The sequence below is a fragment of the Arachis hypogaea genome, chromosome 20, assembly GCF_003086295.3.
Source record: "Arachis hypogaea cultivar Tifrunner chromosome 20, arahy.Tifrunner.gnm2.J5K5, whole genome shotgun sequence".
NCBI lineage: Eukaryota > Viridiplantae > Streptophyta > Magnoliopsida > Fabales > Fabaceae > Arachis > Arachis hypogaea.
The window spans coordinates 9427849-9447379 of NC_092055.1; the positions used below are offsets into that span (position 1 = coordinate 9427849).

At 38.6% G+C, this 19531-nt stretch overlaps 3 protein-coding genes across 9 annotated transcripts in view; 1 reads left to right on the forward strand and 2 right to left on the reverse strand.

Annotated features, from left to right (window-relative positions):
- The first annotated feature begins 2336 nt into the window (after nucleotides 1–2336).
- On the forward strand, nucleotides 2337–3656 carry LOC112785386 (uncharacterized). Its single transcript, XM_025828859.1, has 2 exons — nucleotides 2337–3067; nucleotides 3182–3656. The coding sequence occupies exons 1-2, from the start codon at nucleotides 2337–2339 to the stop codon at nucleotides 3654–3656; spliced, it is 1206 nt and encodes a 401-aa protein (XP_025684644.1).
- Nucleotides 3657–4306: 650 nt separating this feature from the next.
- On the reverse strand, nucleotides 4307–9297 carry LOC112784397 (protein MAIN-LIKE 2-like). 2 transcript variants are annotated; one of them, XR_011879149.1, is made up of 4 exons: nucleotides 9162–9297; nucleotides 5924–6666; nucleotides 5754–5841; nucleotides 4307–5652 (listed from the first exon to the last, which is right to left on the reverse strand). XR_011879149.1 is itself a non-coding variant. In XM_072230622.1 (4 exons), exons 1-2 carry the CDS (start codon nucleotides 7316–7318, stop codon nucleotides 6337–6339), a joined length of 399 nt encoding a protein of 132 aa, XP_072086723.1. In that variant the 5' UTR covers nucleotides 7319–7449; the 3' UTR covers nucleotides 4307–5652; nucleotides 5754–5841; nucleotides 5924–6336. The 2 variants fall into 2 exon arrangements, 1 of the variants encoding a protein (XP_072086723.1); XM_072230622.1 differs by lacking the exon at nucleotides 9162–9297 and adding an exon at nucleotides 7250–7449.
- The window catches only part of LOC112784240 (uncharacterized), a 34684-nt gene continuing 24314 nt past the window's right edge, over nucleotides 9162–19531 (reverse strand). For 2 of the 6 annotated variants that reach the window (XR_011879144.1, XM_072230620.1), the window contains exon 6: nucleotides 16516–16648. The gene's annotated coding sequence lies outside the window, so the exon portion shown is untranslated. Of the gene's footprint in view, nucleotides 12486–12858; nucleotides 16649–19531 lie in introns of those variants that run through there. The other 4 variants (XR_011879145.1, XR_011879146.1, XR_011879148.1 and 1 more) reach the window with 4 other exon arrangements.

Here is a 19531-nt window from a genome sequence, read left to right on the forward strand (position 1 = left end):
TAATCTTTAAGAATTTTTTATAAACACCGTTATACCACAAAAAATACAAAATATACTTAATTAAACTAATAATTTCAACACATTCTTAATTACTTTGATTTAGGCTTCATCTTACGTAGTTCATCCATTAAAACCTCCAAACAATGCATAAAAGTGAGATATCTTGGTTGCTACCAACCTCAAGCCCCTATTCCTTCAATTTGTAACGATTCTTCAAAATCTGGACATACTTCAAAACAAAATGCTATTAGTTTATTTGTATTTCTTTTGTCTTCTTAGATCTCATCCATATTATTGGACTTTTAAAATTTTGTAATTCTTTCTTGTTATATTGGATGGATTTGTTTCCTTCCAAAATCTCATCAGTTAGAGTGGAATAAATTCGTTTGTTTTGATATTTAAGTTGATAATTCATCAATAATATTTTTCGCAAAGTCTATTCTTTATGTTGGAGGGGTCGGAGATAAAAAAAAATCAATAATTACCCAAATCAATTCTCAAGAATTTTAAAATGGAATATTTTAGTTTTCAAGAAAAATTAATACACAGATCAATTCCCAAAGTTTTATTCTGGAAGACAAATCAGTTTTCAGTTCATTTTTCGACAAAATAATTATCCAAATCAGTTCCCAAAGATTTTTAAAATAAACATTTTAGTCCCAAAAAAAAATTAACGTACAAATCAATCCCTAACGTTTCTCTCTATTAGACATAACAGTCCTCCATCCAAAAATAAAATAAAATAAAATAATTATTATTATTATTAATTGTACAATAATACTGTACTATATTTTTTGTATTTTTTGGACAAAAAGAATGATAAATTTATTCATTATATATATATATATAGTCATTCAATAATAATAATAATAACAATAATAATAATAAAATTATTAGAGATTATTCTACAAAAAATTTAAGGTTAAAATCATTTGATATTTTTGTATTTAATATAATTAAAAGATGTGCTATGTAAAAAAAATATGTTTATATTAAAAAGTATGTATTAAAAGAAAATATTTTAATTTAGATTTATATTAAATACATGTTTTTTAATACAAACATATTTTTTAAAATAGTACATCTTTTTATTATATTAAATACAAAAATATCAAATAGTTTTAACCTTAAATTTCTTGTAAAATAATCTCTATTATTATTATTATTATTATTATTATTATTATTATTATTATTATTATTATTATTATTATTATTATTAGTAGGACAATTCACCTAAATAAATTGTTTGACTCTCAAAATTACCCAAATGCATTGTTTCCAAAACGAAGATGCAAATGCATTGTTTCACCTATCTATGGAAACCGCTACTGGCAGTAGCGGTTTAAAGAAACACAGAATCCGCTGATGCTAGCCGCAGATTACGTTGAATTATGGTAGCATGGAAACCGTTGTTATCTGCCGCGGTTTATGCATGATTTTGGTTGGTCATAAACCGCTATTGCCAGTAGTGGTTTATGTGCATTGGGCCTCGTGAGTAAACCGCTAGAGGCTATAACGGTTTACGTTCAGAATGTGTGTGAAAAGGGCTGCCTATATAAACCGTGGAGGGGCCAAATATGGAGGAAGAGTGTTATTCACAAATGGAGGGGGAGAAAAATTTTGTGGCTCTGGTCCACTGCTCTGGAAAAATTCAAAAGAGCAAAAGGCATGGTGTGAAATTCACGGATAGAGAACCGCTTAGTATTTTTATCCGATCTTCGAGTACGTTGGTAGAGATTAAGCTCAGCATATTACGGAAGCTCGGTGCGTGTGGGACGAAGTGGGTAAAAAAGTTGTTTTACAAGATTTCCATTGCCATTGTATCAGCTGGTGTGAGATATAAGACCTTTGTGATAGGGTCGGATAAAGACCTGCAGGTCTTGTTTCACTGCAGGTGTAGTTTTCCGAAGGTGAGGATACCTGAGCTGCTTGCGAAGTTGGAAGATGGTGTCGACAGCTCTGGGGCATCGACACCGAATCCTCAGTCGACGACGGTCGGTGGTGCCTCAACATCGATGCCTGTGGTAGCAACGGCAGTTCTGGTTCCTGAGCCCGAACGTGCTGGGGCTGTTCATGCTAGTGTGCCTCCTGTTGTGCCTAATTTTGAATTTGAGGCCGGACCGGATCGAGTTGAGAATCCGATGCGTGACGATGATTCGGATGAGGAGCCGGTCGATATTGGTGGGGACAGTGATGATGATATTCCAAGGGGTACACCAACATCCCATGGAGGTTCCGGTTCTAGAACACAACAGTACCCTCCGCACCTGTCATCGTTGAACTTGGAAGCCATTGGCCAACACTAGAATGTAGAGGCAACCTTCGTGGGGAAGGGTATGCATGATGCGAATCCTTTGACGAAATTCCAGATTGGCCAATCGTTCCAGAGTAAGGAGGAAGTTGTGCTGAGTGTAAAAGATTACAGTATTCGGCGTGGAGTTGAGTATAGAGTAATACAGTCCGACAATCTGAAATACCAAGGGATATGTAAGGAGTTAGGTAACGGGTGCACGTGGTTGATTTGTATAGTCATGCGAAAAAGGAAGAGCACATGGAAAGTTAGGCGGTACAACGGGCCACACACGTGTATGGCCACATCGATATTAAGCGACCACAGGCAGCTTGATTATCATGTCATATGTGCGACAATCTTTCCATTAGTTAGAGCTTATGCGTCGGTGTCGATTAAGGTGCTGCAAGAGGCAACGGAGGCGACATATGGTTTCAGGCCTAGTTATAGGAAGATGTGGATGGCGAAGCAGAAGGCAGTAGCACAGATCTTTGGCGACTGGGAGGAGTCATATGGTGATCTGCCCCGCTGGATCCTTGGGGTCACATCCACCATGGACGGATGCGTTGCTCTGCTGAAGACCTCCCCGGTTAGAGTGGGTGATCAGGTTGATGAAGATAGAGTCTACTTTCATCGCATGTTCTGGACATTCCCTCCATGTATTGAGGCATTTCAACACTATAAGCCGCTTGTCAGTATCGACGGAACACACCTGTATGGCAAGTATGGAGGGACGTTGTTGTTGGCGATTGCTCAAGATGGAAACTCGAATATACTGTCTGTTGCATTTGCACTCGTGGAGGGGGAAAATGCAGAGTCTTGGTCATACTTTCTATCCAACCTTAGAAGACATGTTACTCCACAGTAAGGTATTCTGGTGATTTCTGATAGACACAACAGCATCAAGGCTGCACTAGAGGCACCAGATAGTGGTTGGCGACCTCACCATGCTTATCGGGCATTCTGTATTTGGCATGTTGCTGCAAATTTTGCCCTTACTTTCAAGGGGCAGGATGCAAGGAGGTGGCTTGTAAATGCCACTTGTGCAAAGACGGAAGCAAAATTTGACTATTGGTTTGATATAATGAGGACAGAGAACCCGGCCATGTGTGATTGGGCAAACAGGATAGAGTATGAGAGGTGGACACAGCATAAAAATGGGGGGAGACGATATGGTCACATGACGACCATCATTTCCGAGTGCGTGAACTCTGTTTTGAAGGGCACAAGAAATCTACCGGTCACATCCTTGGTGAAGTCAACCTATCTTCGGCTGGCTGAGTTGTTTGTTATCCGGGGTCAGACGGTAGAGGCACAGTTAGGTTCCGGGCATCGGTATTCCCAGCCACTTGTTAAGGCCATTTAGCGGAACTTGAGGGATTCGAGGTGCTTCACCGTGACCGTGTTCGACAGGCATCAACTTGACTATACAGAGACTACCCCCACAGGCAAATTCTCGTTGGGTAGCTACCGGGTTTCCCTAAGGGATCGCACCTGCGATTGTGGATACTTCCAGGCGCTGCACTACCCCTGTTGCCATGCCATCGCATGCTGTGTGCAGTCACGACTAGATTGGGCCACTTACGTCGATGAAGTCTATAGCATGTCTGAGGTATTCAGGTTACACCCGAAGGGGTTGCCCTCAGCGAGGTTCTACCAACGTCATATAGGTTTATCATGGTTTAGTGACTTTGTATTAGGGTATGTGTCAGTTTACTAGTTATAAGTTTATTGTTTGTCCTTATGACTTTGCTACTTTGTGTTAAGATTGTCCTTTATCATGGTTTAGTGACTTTGTATTAGGGTATGTGTCAGTTTACTAGTTATAAGTTTATTGTTTGTCCTTATGACTTTGCTACTTTGTGTTAAGATTGTCCTATAATTGTTATCAGATTATTAGTTACCTTTAACTGAATTTGTTGATTATCACTTTGCTACTTTGTATTAACATACTCGAAACTAAATCAATTCGACAAAATCAATGAAAAGTCGACTTCCTTTATACAAATGAGCATATAGTCATGAATATAAATATATCATAAGCCATATAGTAGTAAATGAATATCCCAAATAACAGTCGTCCATAATAACTAAACATAAAGTCACTAACAAAGGTCTAAATCACATACCCAAAATAAAAATACAACACAACAGACTAATCATCGCGATCATCCTGGGCGGCAGCATCAAAAGGCCCAAGCAGATGAGATCCTGTCCCACAGTGAGTGGGACGCCTGACTCTAGCTGGGCGGGCCGCCTCCTGTGCAGTGTCATCAACCGGAGGGTCTAACCCAAACGCAGACTGGGGGTCCCTCCCATGGTGAACCAAGTATCCAACGGGCTACCTGCAGGCTCGTTAAGATCCACCACATACTGTCCCTGGTAGTCAGGTGCATAGGACTGCATCTCTGTCTTATATGGGTGGTAAGCTGTGGTATCGAACTGCACATCCGGCATCTGCAGGTGGTAAGGTGGGGCATCGAACTGACCATGGGACGGGCCAGCATCATCCCCAATCATCGCAGCAAACTCTGCATAAAACTATGAGCAACCCATCTGATCATCTAAATCCACAGTCATCGTCGCCGTACCGAGATCAGCAAACATCTGCTAACTCGGCTCAGGCATCGGAGAGTAGGATCTACCGATGTGTGTCCCGCCTCCAGCCTGAGTCGCTGTGTCCCCACTAACTCCATCGCGGAACTGGGTGCCACCTCCAGTGCCCCTATGTCTGGACCTCACCTGACGAACACGGTGATTGCCCCCAACTCTGGCATCCCTGCCTGCATCATCCTCCTGCATCATATCATCTAACCATCGCCACTCTCGACCGGTGTCCCGGGTACCAGCACAGCGGCGTCTCTCAATACGCCGATTGTCCGGCATATCAGGTAGCTGTGATCTGCATGGGACCTGAGATGATCCTCTCTGAAAGGCCTCTGGCGGTATCTCGGTGCCCCTAGGATCTGTAAATGCTGCCCCTGGGCTAAGGAACCTATGTGCCGCTCGGTACCACCAATCTAAATAATCAGAGGAGGGACCAGGATCTGCCACTCAATCGATCAAAATGACTGCATCAAGTCTGTTCCCCCAGTGTAAATGCCAGGCCTGATAGTAATGGGGGAACCACCTATCTCCTCCCCTCCCGTCCTTAGCATGCAGCCAGTCTATGTTCAAAGCCCCCTCGGGGATATGCTACACTCCACCAAGCTATGGGACAACCTGTCAACCTGATGCCACTCGATGACCGCAAAGTATATCAAAGTAGTGACCGCTCGCCATATGCGACAATGCTCCTCCATAAGTATCTCCAGATGGACCACAATAAGTACATCAAGCGCGGAGTAGGGCTCCCATACAATCTGAAAATGTAAAACCCATCAAACATTACCACATCAAGTATATATTTAGTCACGACCTGAAAGCATAACACAAATGAAAACCTAACAATTATCATACTTACATCGCGAACGGTCAACCGATCCAACGCAAGACGATAATTTATGACCCTCTATTCCTTGCCATCGTTCGGAGGTAAGTAAGCAGACCACCTTAAAGGAAAAACATATGAGACACAAACTTATAATACCACGCCACATGACATTTTTAAACTTTCAAAAACATAACCAATACCTGGATGCCAGCGGAAAGGAGAAAACCTCAAACCCAGGCGGCCTAAGCGACGGAAACCGCCAGAATATCCAACTCTGTAGCAAATAGAGAGGACCCGCAAGGTTGGTCACGTTTCTGTTCGCAACCCGACACATGCATCGGTACAACCACGCCAAAGCGGCCGACCCCCAGCTACACCTCCCCATATCATCAAGGTTCGCCACAAATGACAACTACCATATATATACCTGGTTCGCACTCTTGTCCCCAAATAACTGAGTGGATAACAGCATTATGATGTAGGTACGTGCGTAAATGCGGACAGTGTCCTCGGTCGCATCTACTGATAACACCCTAAACCTCTCGTGGAACCATATAAAGTGGACCGTCATCTGCTTGACCTTATTCGGTGGTGGTAGCTCACTGAATAGATCCTAAAACCACTCCCAAGATGGTCGGCCACCCTCCATGAATTTCTCAAACTCCCCAAGGCAACCACTCACGGCCCACCCATCGACAGGCAACCCTAGCTGAAACGCCACATCTTGCAATGTCACTGTGCACTCTCCGAAAGGCATGTGAAATGTGTGCGTCTCAGGATGCCACCTCTCAACGAACACACTGACCAAGAGTTCATCCAACCAGAACCAGTGGCTGTTTAGCCTAGCCAAATGATACAATCCAGCCCTCTCTAAATACAGGATGATCCTTTCATGCATGGGCATATTTTGTTGCCGTCTCACACTGTATATACACCTAGTTGGCTGCACACAACATGAAAGATATACAGGAAATAATTAAATTCTACTATCCACAACAAATCCCCCTATTTGATGATAACAAATATCTTAAAAACATAATACAATAGTAAATATAACATAACACTATAGAATAAATAACAGCCACAATATAAAAATAGAATAATAGCGAATACAACACTTCATATCATAAAAACATAATAACCCAAAATAAAATAAATAACAAGCACAACTATAAAACTTTGTCAAGTTAAAACAGAAAAATGTTCCACAAAATAATTGTAAAAAATAAAAAACGGACAAATCATAAAAAAAAAGCACTCATATGACCCTAAACAATAAGAATTCCATAAAATAAACCAACAACACATATGATATTATTCATTGGTGGAAACTAAATTCATTTAATTAATCATATTTGGAAATTAACAAAAAATTAAAACGCTAGCCAAATCGACTAAACTAACATCCTAACATGAAAAGCCAAATTTCAAACTATAGGGATTAATCTATAAATTCTAGTTCCTCTACCTTACATACCATTTTTCTAATTAACAAATGCTAACACTAAAAAAAACATAAAACTTACCTCGTCACCAACGGCACCGGCAATATGCGCAACACCGTTTAGTCGGTACAAGCTCCTTTCGTCTCCCATGGTATCCCACCGGAGGTCGGCACTCAGATACCTCGGACCCGCTCTCAAGTTGCTCTGACCTCTCTCTAGAATTTCCCCTCTCTAACCAACCTAAAAAACACTCCAAATGAGTAATCCGTGGCTGCCTTCCATGGTTTATATAGGCAACCACTATGAACGTAAATCGCTATAGCCTCTAGCGGTTTACTCACGAGGCCTAATGCACATAAACTGCTGACCAACCAAAATCATGCATAAACCACAGCAGGTAACAGTGGTTTCCATCCTGCCACAACTTAACGTAATCCGCGGCTGGCAGCAGCGGATTCTGTGTTTCTGTAAACCGCTACTGCCAGTAGCGATTTTCATAGATAAGTGAAACAATGTATTTGCGTCTTCGTTTTGGAAACAATGCATTTGGGTAATTTTGAGGGAGAAACAATTTATTTAGGTGAATTGCCCCTATTATTATTGAGTGATTATATATTGATGGTTTTTAGTGGCTAAGAGAAGGGGGAGGGGTTGAATCTTAGCCCCTTTTTTACTTAATAACACTTGCTGGTCTTTGAAACAACTTCTGGAGACTTTTTGATTTTTGTCTCGTACCCAGCCACGAGACTTTTTCTTTTGTCTCGTACCCGACATGAGATATTTTTCAGTTTTATCTCTTGGGCAGCAGAAACAGAAATGGAGTAGAGTAGAGAGAAAATTACACCAAGATATATCCTGGTTCAGCTGCTAAGTGCAAGGCAGCCTACATCCAGTCTCCATCACAACCATGATGGAATTTCACTATAATCATTCTTGATTACAAACACCAATTCTTCCTAGGAACTACCATTCTTATTCGGGACAAGTCCAGAATCTAATCCCCAATCCTGAACTTGACTTGGTCACTGCCAAGCTTTCAACTACAAAGTGCTAACCCAATTTGCAAGGGAATTCCCACAGAATTATGAAACACAACACAGATGTACAAAGGACCTCTAAGGACATCTATGGCTTTCCTTTTAATTTTGTGCACTCTGCCTTTTTTCGCTCTATGGCTTTTTCATACAAACCTCACTGTTTGCCTTTTTCCATGAGACTCAAGACAGACAAAATTAAACAGAAAAATTACAAAATAAAGAATATTAAAGGAGAAGAACTTCTGTTAGCTTAGATAGCTATGAGAACTCTGTGCCTTGCACTCTCACTCCTTGCCTCAAGCCCTGGCTGTTCTCCCTTATATATAGGGGGAAGCCTCCACGGTTGAAACCAAATAAACCAAGCTAAACTTTTTCTTCTTCATGTAATCCGGTTCGGCCAGAGTGAGAGGAGAGATAACCAAATGCAAAATCTAACATGCAATTACCTCTAGTCCTTCATTGGTCACCAATCTTCATCAATCCGAGCCCTCCATCTTGCCTTGTTCTCCAAGACGGATTCCTATCCCTTGATGAGTTATGATGATGATAGCTTCTTCTGCTCCAAGTTCTGCCTCCTCCATCACGTAGCCACTGTAGCTACCTCCTGTGGTGGTTGAGCAGAATCAGAGACAAGCCATCCCTCCAAGGATCTTCTTCTACTGATTGAAATCTTCTTCATCCATTTTTGGTATGGAGAAGCTGAAATCTCTTCACCAAATCTTACCTTTCTTGGTTGAAGATCTTAGCCACAACATACTTTATTTTATTTTCTTTTTCTTGCCATCATTGTGATGGTCTTGTAGCTTGCTTCTCCTTCTTTTCGATGGCTAGGCTTAGTTTCCATTTTTTTTCTATGAGGTGACCGAAAATGGAGAAGAGAGATGAGAGAGAAAAGAGATTTGAAAGAAAGCAATTAAATGAAATTGAACAAATTAAAATGAATTACTTTTACTTACCCCTTTGCTGAGTAGCCTGTAGCATTAAGCCCATCAATCAAATCAATGACAATTTCTCTCTCATTGTTCTAAGGTCTACATTAACTCTCCTTAATAAAATTTTGAATTCCATCACATGATAAACAAAGTAGATCCGTTGGAAGTATGAAGCAAAATATTTGCTTTCTCTCAATATTGGTTTCGGACCAACTTTAATGGTCTTGGAGCAAGAATTTCAATTGAGCTTGTATCACAAATTCTGGCCCAAATAACATAACACCAATTCAGCCACAAAGATAAAAATAATTTTGTATCACTGCTGAATGTATTTTTAATACAATTGGGCTTGCAGTATTTTTTCTTTTCTGTTCAGCCCAATAGCAAAATCTGCACCAACAAAATTATTAATTAAGCAAGTATGAATTGAGATTACATTAATAATTTTGCAATTAATCACATTAATAATATTCATTTATCACTAATTTAAAATAGAGTTTTCCAAACTCATCAATCTCCCCATTGATGACAAACATTATTAAAAATTGAAATGGAAAGAAATAAAAAAGTTAGAGTACTCCCTTTGTGAATACTTGGATTCCTTCCTTTTCAATTGTTGCATGGCTCCCCTTAAAGTATGCTATTTTACCAAGGGAAGCTTTATACCTGTAACTTTAGAAATCAAGCTTAAGGAAACTATGTTATTCAACATATTAATTTTTGAAATGTTGAATGCTTGATTTATGAGCAGAATTTGTTTGATAAGCAAAACTGATTTGTTTATCATAAATTGATTTTCTGCTCAAACACACACAATGCAATTGAGTACATATCAACCGAAAATATTTTTGGTGTTTCAAGAAATTGCTGTTCAAGCTATTCGAAGATATTTTCCTAAACAGTATATCAGAGCAAAATAATCAGAGCAAGGAAAATATTTCTAATCAAGCATGATTATCTCAAATCATAGCAACTATCAAAATTTATTTTCATACCACAGCTTAAAGGAACTGCCAAAAATAAAGTATTCAGCAAGCATATTTACCAAGGTAAATCAAATGTATATTCCTAATCCATAGCAACAAACATATTCACCAATGTAAATCAATTGCATCCTCAAAATAAATCAAATGCATATTTCTAATCCAAAACTCAGCAGGCATATCTATGAAACAAATGCATCACAAGCATCAAGCAGCAGCAAACATTTTTACCAAGATAAAACAGATGCATTAACATCAAGTAGATCACCACAACAAAAGATTAAAACAAGGGTGATCATGAATCCAAAACCACATAGGATTTCATCTCCTGTTTTCTTAGTTTTAATTTTTTTAGCCATTTCTCCCTCTTTTGGCATCAAGGGGCACCTGCAAAAAAAATGACATTGGAAGCAAAATATAATCAAAATACCAAGAGTTTATCACAATGTCATAGGTCTAAAGTATCCAAGCAGACTACTACAGTATCAAATTGAGCCTGAACAAGCCAATATCAAATATAAGAAGAAAACAGTGATCAATCATCTGATAAGTTGAACTCAGAGCCATCTGCCTCCTCTTCACTAGCAGCACCTATCTCCTCCTCAAAACTCTGCAACATTAGACCTACCCTATCTTTTCACCTCATCCACACCCTCTCATTTTCATAGGCTTGCTTGCGGGCTGCCTTATAGGATTGTACCATTAGCTCCGACATGTTGGAGAATTCAGTGAGGATTTCTTTGATCGATTCTGTTGTCTTGGAAGACTCAGGCCGACTCTCAAACTCACTGTTCGAGGGTACTGACTTCTTCCCTTTGGTTCCCTTCATAGCTCCTCCTCCTTTAATCATTGATACCTTATTTTCTACAGCTTCATTGGTTAAATCAACTTTAAAATATTCAAAAATACTGGTGAAAAATATGTCATAAGGCAGATTTACCTTTTTGGTACTCTTAACAGATTCCCACATGTGCCTTATCATAAGGTATCCAAATGAGATAGGAGTAGAAGTAACAAGAGCAAAAAGTACAAGAGAGTCAGAAATAGTTACTCTGTTATGTGAACCACTTTGAGGAGTCAGAATATAGGTGATGATTCGGTGCAGAAGAGAGTTTGTTGGTCTGAGGGCCTTATGAGTAGGAATGGTGCCATCCAATCCAGACAAGTTCTCACAGATTTGAAGGGATTGCTTGTATGTGACCCCGACCTGAGAGTCCCATTTTTCAGTCATGTACGCTCTTGGTCCCTCATCTGTTTAGCCTATGGCAGCGCTGATGGTCTCAGAATTCAGAGTCATGTATACCTTCTTTACGTAAGAGTGGATGGTACCATCGATCAGTCTCATATTAGTATAAAATTCTCGTACCAATCCAGGGTAAACATGTTTCTGAATATGGAGCAGAGAAGTCCATTTCATATTTTCAAACAGAGGAGAGACGTTAATTCCTTTTGCTGTGAGTGAGTCCAGATTCACTAGGTAGGTGGCACAGAGGTGGCGCTTCTCCAACACTTCCTTGTGGAATTCATAAGAAGCACACGAATTGAACCTGGCTGGGTCATAGTGTGAGTGAGGTTTGTTGAACTTATTTTTGAAGTCCAATGATTCCAAGTTTGCTGGTTCCCTGGTGTTGTGCAACACAAATCTGTTGGTTTTCTGTGAATTGCGTCCAGGGGTGGTCTTTTTCGGTGGTGATGGCGGAGGTGATGGAGGAGGTGAGGTGTGGGATTCTTCTTCTTCAGCCACGGGTACCTTCTCTTTCTTTTTCCTAGAAGAAGTCTTCGTTGCTATCACTTTTCTCCTTATGGTGTCCGTGTGCTTGGATGGTGGTGAGGGAGAAGATGAAGAGGTAGAATGAATGTGTATATGAGTGTGGGTTTGAGAAGTGGTAGGTTTTTGGGAGAGAAGGACTCGTTCACTTTTCCTTGGGGTAGTTTTCTTTTTCATGATAATGAAAATGGAGAAGTGGGAGGGGGAAGATGAAGAGAGAACCGAATTGAGTGGAGAGAAGAGAGAGGTTAAGGACGCATTAAATGTTGAGTGGAGAGAGAATTGGAGGGAGTTAATACTCATTAATGGGCGGTTATTAACCAATGGAGGTTTCCTTTTATTTGAAATTAAAACAAAAAAGTTGTTTCCTATAATCAAGGGATAAGAAGAGGGAAAAGATTTAATTTGACAATAACCTCTTCCAACAAGATTTGATGAGGAAACAAAAAGGAATTGTAATTTACACAAAGAGGAACTAACAAAATGGTCAGAGTGGGGTCAAAGAAGTTTGGTGGGGCCCAAAAGAATTAATGTCTGCGCAGTCTCTCCCTTGATCATAGCCCTTTCAACACATCCTGATTTTTATCTCCTGCTTTCCTACAAGACAAAACTGAACAGAATCAAGAATTTCACAAGTTATCAATAGAGCTTAAATCTATCATTCCCAAACTTTTTCTCAAAGTGCAGAATCTGTCTTAACAGAGGGATTTTGTAAAAATGTCAGCGAATTGGTCTTCAGATTTTACAAATTGAATATCAATAGTACCCTTTTGCACATGTTCTCTAATAAAATGATATTTGATTTCAATGTGCTTGGTTCTTAAGTGCAGAACTAGATTTTTTGAGATGTTTATAGCACTCATATTATCACAAAATAAGGGTATACTATTGATCTTTAATTTGTAATCTTCCAACTGCGTTTTTAACCAAATTAGTTGTGAACAACATGCAGATGTAGAAATATATTCAGCTTCAGTTGTGGATAGAACCACTATGGCTTATTTTTTGCTTGACCACATGTTGAGTGAGCTTCCAAGGAAACAACACATGCCGGATGTGCTCCTTCTATCCACCCTATCTCTCGCATAATCTGCATCACAAAACCCTACCGCACAAAAATCATCAGATTTTGGATACCACAAGCCATAATCACTAGTTCCCTTAATGTATCTAATGATGCGCTTAATGGCTGAAAGATGGGATTCTTTTGGGTGAGATTAAAATCTTGAACACACACCCACACTTTGAACAATATCCGGTCTAGAGGAGGTAAGGTACATGAGTGATCCTATCATTCCTCTATACCGGGTTTCATCCACATCTTTGCCATCATCATCTTTTTCAAGTTTAGTGTTTGGATGCATTGGTGTTCCCATTGGTTTGGAACTTTCTAAGCCAAATTTTTTGATAAGTTCCTTTGCATACTTTTCTTGGTGAATAAAGATATCACTAGGAGTTTGTTTAATTTGGAGGCTAAGAAAGAAAGTTAACTCTCCCATTAAACTCATTTCAAACTCACTAGTCATGAGTTTTCCAAACTCTTCACACAAGGACTCATTGGCCGATCCAAACACAATGTCATCCACATAAACTTGAACTAGGAGAATATCATCATTAGATGCTTTAATAAATAAAGTAGTATCGGTGGTTCCCCTTTGAAATTGATTTTTCAACAAGAAGGCACTAAGCCTTTCATACCAAGCTCTTGGAGCTTGTCTAAGGCCATAAAGAGCCTTAGAGAGTTTAAAAACATGGTTTGGAAATTCTTTATCTTCAAAACCAGGGGTTGTGCCACAAACACTTCTCTATCAATAAAGCCATTAAGAAAAGCACATTTTACATCCATTTGAAACATTTTAAAACCCTTATGGGCAGCATAGGCAAGAAGCAACCTAATTGCTTCCATTCTTGCTACCGGAAAAAAAGACTCATCAAAATCTATACCCTCTTCTTGATCGTAATCTTGGGCCACTAGTCTAGCCTTGTTACGAACAACTTTTCCATCCTCACCTAATTTATTTTTGAACACCCACTTAGTACCCGTAACTTTCTTATCATCTGGATGAGGTACTAGTATCCAAACCTCATTCTTGTCGAATTGAACAAGCTCTTCTTGCATGGCTTTGACCCATGATGGATCTTTAAGAGCTTGTTTTACATTGTTGGGCTCCATTTCTGACAAGAGAGCAAAATTGCTTGGTTCAGATTGCCTTTTGGTTGAGGATCATGTTGTTACACCTTGAGAGGGATCACCAATGATAAAGTCATGAGGATAACCCCTCATGGACTTCTATTCTCTTGGCTTCCGAAGTGATGTTGAGCTTTGATGAGCTTCAGTGGGTCTTACTGTTTCAGATTCTCTTGCTGGCTCAGGAGACAAAATAGAAATATCTCCTCCATTCTGACGAGACAAAACTGGATTGACAGATTCTTCATTTTGGATAGACTTGGGATTTTTTTCACTGGTTTCCTTGTTGACAATATCTTCAAAATCTGTATCATCTTCAATTACAGCACTGGAAATTGAATTAGAATCACAAAAAGAGACATGTATGGATTCCTCTATGGTCCTATGTTCTTTGAGATAAATTCTATAGGCCTTGCTAGTAGTAGAGTATCCAACAAACATCCCCTCATAGAATTTTGGATCAAATTTACCAAGATTTTCTTTATTATTAAGTATAAAGCATTTGCATCCAAAAACATGGAAATACTTAAGATTTGGAGGGGTTCCTTTCCATAGCTCATAAGGAGTTTTCTTCAACCCTTTTCTAATAATGGTCCTATTCAAAATGTAACAAGCTGTATTTACTGCTTCAGCCCATAGAAATTTTAGAATCTCATTCTCACAAAGCATGGCCCTAGTCATCTCTTGAAGGCTTCTATTCCTTCTCTCAACCACCCCATTTTGTTGAGGGGTTCTAGGGCATGAAAAGTTATGAGCAATTCCAAAATCATTATAGAATTTTTCAAAGTCTTGGTTTTCAAATTTTCTTCCGTGATCACTTCTCAAATGGGCAATTTTTAAATCTTTTTCATTCTGAATTTTTTTGCAAAGGGTTGAGAAAGCATGTAAAGCATCATTTTTATGAGCAAGAAAAAGTACCCAACCAAATCTAGAGTAATCATCCACCACCACTAGACCATAGTTTTACCTCCTAAACTTTGAGTTCTTGTTGGACCAAAAAGATCAATGTGTAACATCTCTAATGGCCTTTTGGTTGAAATTCCATCTTTTGGCTTAAAAGAGGATTTTACTTGTTTGCCCAATTGGCAAGCATCACAAGTAAGATCCTTATCAAATTTGATATTTGGAATTCCTCTAACCAAATTTTTCTTGACTAGCTTAGAAATTTGGTACATGCTAGCATGACCCAACTTTCTATGCCATAGCCATTTTTCAGATTCAAGAGAAGTGAAACATGTTACATTTTGTTCTTTCAAGTCCTCAAGAGTCAATCCATACACATTATTGCACCTTTTAACCTCAAACAAAATATCCCCAGTTTTTTCACAAACAACTAAGCACACAAACTTTCTAAAAATAACTTCATATCTTAAATCACACAATTGGCTTACACTAAGTAAATTATGTTTCAAACCATTTACAAGAAGAACATCATTTATACAAGATGAAAAGCTTTTACCAACTTTTTCAACAGCCACTATCTTTCCTTTACCATCATCACCAAAAATGACAAATCCTCCATCATACTCATCAAGCTTTATGAAGAGGGTTGTCTTTCCGGTCATATGCCTAGAACATCCACTGTCCATGTACCACATATTTTCCTTCCGTTTGGATGCTAGGCACACCTACAAAACAAGCTCAAGTGACCTTAGGTATCCAAATCTTCTTGGATCCTTTCACGTTAAACCATCTCTTATGTCCTAATCCATTATAATAAAAAACAACTTTGTAAACTTTATCACCAATCATCCTCTCACCAAAAAAACATTGAATGAAAAAGTGTCAATTTCGGTTACAAAGTCTACAAAATCTTGGAGTTACTATTTTGTTAAAGCTTGTTAGGTTTTGAAACCTTGTATCATTAGAAGATGAGGCAATGTTTTCAAAGTAAGGTTTCTCAACAGATTTAAAATAGCCCAAACCAGCTTTATCATACAAAGGTTTTTGACTAGCCAAGATTTGATTTATATTTTCAGAACTTTGAGTGAACTTGGCTAAGTCTTCTTTAAGCCTTTTGACCTCTTTAAGAAACTCTTCATTTTCTTTAAAACAATTTACATAAGCAACAATAGAATGATCACTTTCACAGCTCCTAAGTTGGGCTTTTAACTGCTTGTTTTCTTCAACAAGATCAACAGCAGTTTCGGCCTCTCTTAACTTATCTTTTAAAAAACCATTTTCTGCTTTAAGAATGGTGATTTTTTGTTCAAGATCTTGGTTATTAAGTATGAAGCATCTAATTTTTTCAGAAAGGTGGTCTATCATAAGATGAAGAGCTTCAGTGTCAGGGTTATGAGTGACTACCTGTTCAACGTGGTCTGCCATGAGGCATGGTTGAGACTTGATTTCGGATTCCTCATCATCTTCAGAATTATTTTCTAAGTCCTCCCAAGAAGCCATCAAACATTTCTTCTTTCCCTTCTTTGGCTTCTCTTCTTTCTTCAACTTAGGGCAATCTGATTTAAAATGCCCAGTTTTCTTGCAGTTGTAACATATCACCTTGCTGAGATCTTTTCTTTGTTTCCTAGAGCTGCTTCACTTGCTTCTCTCCTTGAACTTCACCATTTTCCTGAATTTTTTGGCAAACAACACAAATTCATTTTCAGAGGAATTATCACTGGATTCATCATCTAGGGGGTTAGTAACAGATGTAAAAGCAATTCCCTTTTTCTTTGAATCTTTTTTCAAATAAGTATTTTCAAAAGCAAGTAAGTTTCCTCTCAAGTCATCATATGTCATAGAATCTAGACCACTACTCTCAGATATGATTAATGCTTTTGTTTCCCACTCTTTTGTAAGACATCTTAAAACTCTCTTCACAAGCACAAAATCAGGATACGTAATTCCCATAGCATCCAAGCCAACAATGATGATGTTCAATCTTTCAAATATTTCATCTATTGATTCTCCTTCCTTCATTGAGAACATTTCATATTCTCTGTTCAACATGTCTATCCTTGTCTTCTTTACTATGGTGGTTCCTTCATGAGTGATTTGAAGTTTGTCCCAAATTTTCTTTGCCGTTGTGCATCGTGATACTCGTCGGTACTTCTCGAAACTGATAGCACAGTTGAGCAAGTTGATAGCCTTGGCATTGAGTTCTACCTTCTTTCTGTCTTCTTCGGTCCAGCTGGCTTCTAGTTTGAGTGAGATTACTCCTTCAGCACTTGTAGTGGTTGGAAACTGAGGACCCTCCAGGATAATTTCCAGAGTCTGTAATCCACTGCTTGCAAAAAGATCTTCATTCTCTCCTTCCAATAGGTGTAATTTTTCCATTTGAAAAGGGGAGGTCTGTTGCTTGACTGTCCTTCTGTCAGATTGTAGGACACCAGAGTTGAGTCACTGTTTTCTGCCATCTAGATCTTTTCTCCAAGCTGCAAAGCTTGATCTCTTTGAGACCAAGCTCTGATACCAATTGATGGTTTTCAGTGGCTAAGAGAAGGGGGGTTGAATCTTAGCCCCCTTTTCACTTAATAACACTTGCTGGTCTTTGAAACAACATCTGGAGACTTTTTGATTTTTGTCTCGTACCCAGCCTCGAGACTTTTTCTTTTGTCTCGTCACCTGGCACGAGATATTTTTCAGTTTTATCTCTTGGACAGCAGAAACAGAAATGGAGTAGAGTAGAGAAAAAATTACACCAAGATATATCCTGGTTCAGCTGCTAAGTGCAAGGCAGTCTACATCCAGTCTCCATCACAACCATGATGGAATTTCACTATAATCATTCTTGATTACAAACACCAATTCTCCCTAGGAACTACCCTTCCTATCCGGAACAAGTCCAGAATCTAATCCCCAATCTTGAACTTGACTTGGTCACTGCCAAGCTTTCAACTGCAAAGTGCTAACCCAACTTGCAAGGGAATTTCTACTGAATCATGAAACACAACACAGATGTACAAAGGACCTCTAAGAATATCTATGGATTTTCTTTTAATTTTGTGCACTCTGCCTTTTTTCGCTCTATGGCTTTTTCATACAAACCTTATTGTTTGCCTTTTTCCATGAGACTCAAGACAGACAAAATTAAACAGAAAAATTACAAAATGAAGAACATTGAAGGAGAAGAACTTCTGTTAGCTTAGGTAGCTATGAGAACTCTGTGCCTTGCACTCTCACTCCTTGCCTCAAGCCCTGGCTGTTTTCCCTTATATATAGGGGGAAGCCTCCACGGTTGAAACCAAATAAACTAAGCTAAACTTCTTCTTCTTCATGTAAACCGGTTCGGCCAGAGTGAGAGGAGAGATAACTAAATGCAAAATCCAACATGCAATTACCTCTAGTCCTTTCTTGGTCACCAATCTTCATCAATCTGAGCCCTCCATCTTGCCTTGTTCTCCAAGACGGATTCCTAGCCCTTGATGAATTATGATGATGACAGCTTCTTCTGCTCCAAGTTCTGCCTCCTCCATCACGTAGCCACTGTAGCTACCTCCTGTGGTGGTTGAGTAGAATTAAAGACAAACCATCCCTCTAAGGATCTTCCTCTACTGACCGAAATCTTCTTCATCCATTTTTGGTAAGGAGAAGCTGAGATCTCTTCACCAAATCTTACCTTTCTTGGTTGAAGATCTTAGCCACAACATACTTTATTTTGTTTTCTTTTTCTTGCCATCATTGTGATGGTCTTGTAGCTTGCTTCTCCTTCTTTTCGGTGGCTAGGCTTAGCTTCCATTTTTTTCTTTCTGTGAGGTGACCGAAAATGGAGAAGAGAGATGAGAGAGAAAAGAGATTTGAAAGAAAGCAATTAAATGAAATTGAACAAATTAAAATGAGTTGCTTTTACTTCCCCTTTTGCTGAGTAGCATGTAGCATTAAGCCCATCAATCAAATCAATGACAATTTCTCTCTCATTGTTCCAAGGTCTACATTAACTCTCCTTAATAAAATTTTGAATTCCATCACATGATAAACAAAGTAGATCCGTTGGAAGCATGAAGCAAAATATTTGCTTTCTTTCAATATTGGTTTCGGACCAACTTTAATGGTCTTGGAGCAAGAATTTCAATTGGGCTTGTATCACAAATTCTGGCCCAAATAACATAACACCAATTCAGCCACAAAGATAAAAATAATTTTGTATCACTGTTGAATGTATTTTTAATACAATTGGGCTTACAGTATTTTTTCTTTTCTGTTCGGCCCAATAGCAAAATCTACACCAACAAAATTATTAATTAAGCAAGTATGAATTGAGATTATATTAATAATGTTTGTTTATCACTAATTTAAAATAGAGTTTTCCAAACTCATCATATATATATATAAAATTTTGGTACAATATTATTATGTAATTAATAATAATAATAATAATAATAATAATAATAATAATAATAATAATAATAATAATAATAATAATCAATAAAATTATTAGAGATTATTTTATAAGAAATTCAAGGTTAAAACCATTTGATAATTTTGTATTTAATATAATTAAAAGATGTACCAT

Excerpts from the sequence above, each read along its gene's own strand:
- LOC112785386 (XM_025828859.1), top strand. The coding sequence starts at position 2,337 with ATGCATGATGCGAATCCTTTGACGAAATTCCAGATTGGCCAATCGTTC. Across the intron at positions 3,068-3,181 it reads GATGGAAACTCGAATATACT|ACACAACAGCATCAAGGCTG; the intron begins GTCTGTTGCATT and ends GATTTCTGATAG.
- LOC112784397 (XM_072230622.1), bottom strand. The coding sequence starts at position 7,318 with ATGGGAGACGAAAGGAGCTTGTACCGACTAAACGGTGTTGCGCATATT. Across the intron at positions 6,667-7,249 it reads CCGGTGCCGTTGGTGACGAG|CCAACTAGGTGTATATACAG; the intron begins GTAAGTTTTATG and ends TGTTGTGTGCAG.